General features: G+C 40.4%; 1 protein-coding gene across 1 annotated transcript in view; it reads left to right on the top strand.

Annotated features, from left to right (window-relative positions):
• The window catches only part of areg (amphiregulin), a 5,678-nt gene extending 1,714 nt beyond the window's left edge, over positions 1 to 3,964 (top strand). Inside the window, exons 3-6 of the mRNA XM_032514933.1 lie at positions 424 to 652; positions 1,039 to 1,200; positions 2,238 to 2,348; positions 3,625 to 3,964. Of these exons, the coding sequence (XP_032370824.1) occupies positions 424 to 652; positions 1,039 to 1,200; positions 2,238 to 2,331 (485 nt within the window). The 3' untranslated portion in view covers positions 2,332 to 2,348; positions 3,625 to 3,964. The remainder of the gene's footprint in view (positions 1 to 423; positions 653 to 1,038; positions 1,201 to 2,237; positions 2,349 to 3,624) is intronic.
• The last annotated feature ends 1,499 nt before the right edge of the window (positions 3,965 to 5,463 follow it).

Below are 5,463 nucleotides of genomic sequence, written 5' to 3'. Positions count from 1 at the left end.
GGAGGGGCCCATAGAAAATGCCTTTCTACAGGGCCCACAATTTTGTGCTACGCCTCTGCTCTCTCCACTTTCATGTCTTCAGCTGTCCGGTCAAATAAAGACCTAAAAATTCCCCAAAAAATAATCTTGAAATTTACCAAAAATAAGTAGTACAAACAAATAGTCAATGACAACTACAGTTATAGGGTGGCTTTGATGACTATATAATCATTTTCTTCACTTCTAACTCTTTTGTTTAAAAATGCATGTCTTTGTTAACAAAAGTAAACATTGATTACATGAAAGTACACTGAAGACTGTGAGCCTGTATTCCTGTAATCTCATCTTTTATCAGGATCATCAGTCAAGAAACTCCTCTAAGTTGAAACTGAGATACGCCTGATACCTCAGCTAGTGTTTCACCTGCGGTTTCTTCTGCTACAGAGTTACATCCCAGCCAAGATGATAAGAAGAAGAGTAAAGGCAAAGGCAAGAAAAGGAACAAGCACAAGAGCAAAAGCACGACTCCTCTCAACCCCGAGCACACTTTCTTCACCAACGTATATGCATCGACTCTCAGCACCACAGAGGATCCCTGCACCTCCACCCACCTGGGCTACTGCATTCACGGTTACTGCAAGCACATGGAGGGGCTACAGGAGCCAGTGTGTATGTGAGTAGGCCGACAGCATCAGTTTACTTTATGTGTGTGTGTGTGTGTGTGTGTGTGTGTGTGTGTGTGTGTGTGTGTGTGTGTGTGAACATGACCTCCATGGTTAGCGCAAGCCAAGTCAAGGAAAGGAAAACCCTCCTAAAAAATAATCATCAGAACAAATGATTCATATTCCTTTTGTACAACTTTCTGAAAAACAAGAATAAATGCATGACTATGACTACATGTTTCAATTAATATTTTCAATTTGCCATTTAATATGAGAGGTAAAGTTGCTTTTCGTCATTTTGACTAGAATCCGTGCATTTTGTATGTGTGCACCAGTATCTGATGTCACATATCCTCACTAGCTCATGAATTTGTTCTGTTAACTCTTCCCTGTGCAGATGTATGAAGGGTTATGACGGAGAGCGCTGTGGGATCCAGTCTCTGGAGACAATTAAAACCCAGATCAACAACACTGAGCTGGTGCAGACGGTCTTAGTGATTATCGCTGTGGTCCTGTCGGTCATCAGCTGCACCGCCATACTGCTCATGACCTGTGCTCAGTGAGTATGCAAGTGGCATAGCCATGCACACACAGGCTGACACATTTTTTTTATTTTAAAACTGAGCAAAAGGCTAAGGTCATGCATAGCTTTCTGGGAAATTAGTGTTTGTAGGCGGGAAACCAATGAGGGATCTTGTGGTGATACTAATACAAGCCCCTTAATGACAAGTTCAAAGATGCTGGTTCTAACTTCCTGTGTACCCTAATGGAAGTCTAAACACTGCTTAAGCTAACAAAGGTGGCAGTGATACGCATGTTTGTAGACATGTAGTTTTGCCAATTTCAATGAATTGAGAGATTAAGAGATAAAGATCATCACAAACACTTGAGGGCAAACTCCCCAGCAAATCTCAACATTACACACATTACAATCCACACATCCTGCCCAGAAACACTTCTTGGCATTCGAACACACTGACACATCAAAAAGCACATTAACACACCCATACACGCCCACACTATACAGGTATTGCTCACCACCTTCAAAAGATAGACTCAATGAGTTCTACAGCTTTCATGTCTTATACATACTTTTATTGTAGACTTTTAATTTCATTGTAAATTGTGTCACATCGATGAATGTGCGCGTTACTCATTCTTTATATTAAACTGCCATCTATTTCTCACTGTAATTGTGCAACAAGTCATTTACTGATGACCTATAATCAGAGTTCCTTATCAATATGTAACTGAATCACAGCTTTTGTCGTAATGTGGGACAAAGTCAATAGTTCACTGTCAATGGCCCATTGTCAAAAGTTAAGTGGGGAGGTGAAGAGAAAGTAAAATATATTACTGTAAGAATGAAACTACCTCCAATTTAATTTCTGCTCAAAACAGCTGGAAACTCAGTAGTTATGTATTTTTTTTAAAAACACATACATCAAAATCCCAACAACACGCCTTGAATTTAATACTTTCAGATCAAAGCCATGTAATTGACGCCCTACCTCTACTGTGATCATCTGATAATCACGAGAACTATAAACAGCTTTTATACTCAGCTCTTATACTCATACTGAATGTCCTTTGTAGTTACAGGTCCCATAAAAACTTCTTGGCATCCTATCTGGGATCTGGGACGGAGCAGGAGAAGCTACAAAAATCCATGGGCGAGGTTGTGGTGTGAAAGCATCAAGTTACGAGGTACGTTTCACTGATGTTTTGACCTGTCACTCTCACAGTACTTCTTTACAGCTCAATAATTCATACTGCGTCATTTAAACTCTGACTGCCATTTATGAATATGTTAAGACCCCCAAACTTTAAAACTTCAATAACTAAGGGGCAGTCAATGTAGCAGTCAGTTGCTCGGACTCCAAATGGAAACTCAAACCAATTCACCAAGCTGATGCTGTGTTAATGCCATTTGTGCAAGCCATATGGTAACACTGTGAGAAGGACATGCAATCAGACGGTCCTAAATTTCTGGTGTTGAATAATTTAGAGATTCTTCCAAACACCTTGCCTAAGTCCTCAGAGGGCGGTGTCTGGCCTCTGCTCACGTGAGCCTTAAGCCAAACAGGAAAGAGTGGGCTCAGAGAGTGACATAGGAGCCTGTGTGCCTGTTGTTGTTATTGAACACAGCGAGTTGCATCACACAAAGAGGAATCCCCACTAGAGGAATTAGTCTAGATTAGCCTGGGGGGTGTCTCAGCCTGTCCCATCACTGCACTGCGTACCAGCGTAAAGTAAAACCACACTTGTACACATTCACCCGTGTGTCCAAACATTGACAGTACTGACACACTCACTGTACATGTGATGATCCGGACGTAACAGTTTAATTACTCCACTGACATGTGGTCATATCTCACTGAGTAACACACGCATGCACGCACAAACAGATTTCATCTGTTTACACAGAAGTTTTAGCCTTGAGACAAACAATGCAGCTGTGCAGCATTCTCCCCATGGCCTGTGTGTCACTCACTGTCTACCCTGAGATATGCAAGCCAGGCACTCATAAGAAGCAGTAAGACAATTAGACAGGTTGTAAACGAGCCAACAGTTTAACTAGGTTATTTCATTTTTAAAACCTAAAGTGCACACACCCAAAATGTACAGTAGGTCAAAGTTGAACCAGGAAGTTAGTTGATAACAATGTTAATTTTTCCACAAATACAACATAATTCCATTTGACTCATTTGTAAGATAAAAACGGTATCTGAGTAAATGGCTTTACTTTTTTCTGATAATTTTTGAGAAAACAACCCAAAAGTTCACAAACACTCTATCTTTATCTACAGATAAAAATGACTGGCAACACAACCATATATTTTACGCCCTGTCTGTGTACTTCTTTTAAGCAGTTTTGACACTTTTTTATTTCTTAGAAAACAGTTACGCTTTCTCAAAAAATGTTTGTTGTTTCTACGTTCACATGCTTATTGACTTTTGTTTTCTCTCCATCTCTCCTCAGCCAGCTGCATGACTGAAAGACGAAGCGACGAAGCGTCTGAGGACAGAAAGCAGCAAAGTTAATAGACTATTTCGTTAGTTGCTGTGTAAAAAAACACTGTCTAGAACTTGTTAGAATGTAATTTATTTAGTATGATTATTTATTGCTAAAGTCTGTATGAGTGTTTGTACCGGTATGTTAAGCTATTGTTATGATGTCTATTATGTTCAAATATGTGCGGTTCGGTTTTATTTATTGCACTGCTGTTGTTATAGGTCAGTAAAACACTTTTCATCTCACTCTGGAAAAGGGATGGAATTTGATCACCAATAAAGTGTCTCAGTGTTATGTGAAAGAGTTATTTATGGATGCCTCTCTGCCTGAGTTTTTGCGTTTGCATTCCCATCTGTGGATGCATCCCATACCTCTCCAGCCTGCTCACACAAACACCTCGGCCTTTTAGCCAAACGCAGATTGAGCAGACAAGAATAACCCTGAGACATCTCTCTCTGACATCAGTAAGGAATTCTGAGAATCATGAGAGCATCACAAAAGCATGTGTGTGTGTGTGTGTGTGTGTGCATGTGTGTGACAAGCATAATTCACATTGTTTCAGGCTTTGATTCTTGGAAGATTAATTATCTTATTCTTCCAAGAAAAATATTTACACTCCACATTGTCATTGCACCACCTGCACGAACTCACCAACGGCACTCACCAACGACGCACACTAAAAAGTGGGGGCACGTCTGGTCTGAGCTATTTTGGGAATACTTGGAAGTTATCTCCTAACACATACAAACAAAGACTTGAACATAATTAGATGGTTCAGTACAAAGGAGCCTAGAACAGATGGGTGCACAAAAAGTGCAATGCATTCACATAAACACAGGGAGACCCAGGTTTGTTAAAGTGCTCATATAATGGTTATTATTTTCAGGTTCGTAATTGTATTTAGAGGTTGTACCAGAATAGGTTTACATGGTTTAATTTTGAAAAAACACCATAGTTTTGTCGTACTGCACATTACTGCAGCTCTTTTGACCCTGTGTGTTGAGCTCTGTGTTTTAGCTAACGAGTGAGGCATCACACTTCTGTTCCATCTTTGTTGGGAGTCGCACATGCGGAGCAGTTAGGTAAAAACTACCAGCCAGTCAGAAGCAGAGGATGAGGGCGTGTCACGCTAACAGTTAGACGAGCATCATAACCAGTGATGGGACTAACGGCGTTATGAATAATGGCGTTATTAACGGCAATACTTTTTTCAGTAACGAGTCATCTTAATCTTAATAACGCCGTTACCGTTTCTGACAAAAAAAAGCGGCGCCATACTATAATTAAAGCTGTTTTTTTCATCAGACCCACTTGATGTCTGAGCCGAGAGGCAAATACTTTTTTTTCCCCTTGGTTAGTGGGTGGTGCTCGAGACAACGATTGACACACACACACACACACACACACACACACACACACACACACACACACACACACACACACACACACACACACACACACACACACACACACACACACACGCCGGCTCGAGGCACACATCAGCGCAAAAGTATAAGCAGTCAGGCCATTAAACATCAGGCCACTTTTGTTATTTGCACTACAAAGAGTGTATATATTTGTTACTTATTTTAGCTAATGTGCTTAACAAGCATTATTTAATTTTGCCCAGTTGCGGCCTGTTGAGGGGCAATAAATATCAAAAGTTCCAAAACATCCATGTTGTTATTTGTATGGATCCACTAGACATAATATCTACATGTACATAACATTTGATTGGAGGCTAGTCTCACTTTGTCCCACAGCAATAGTATGGATGTGTGTGTACATTGTTTCTGTTAATAATGT

The sequence above is a fragment of the Etheostoma spectabile genome, chromosome 5 (genome assembly GCF_008692095.1).
Source record: "Etheostoma spectabile isolate EspeVRDwgs_2016 chromosome 5, UIUC_Espe_1.0, whole genome shotgun sequence".
Classification (NCBI taxonomy): domain Eukaryota; kingdom Metazoa; phylum Chordata; class Actinopteri; order Perciformes; family Percidae; genus Etheostoma; species Etheostoma spectabile.
Note: the sequence above shows the minus strand (reverse complement) of the source record. Positions and strands in the feature narration are given on the sequence as shown.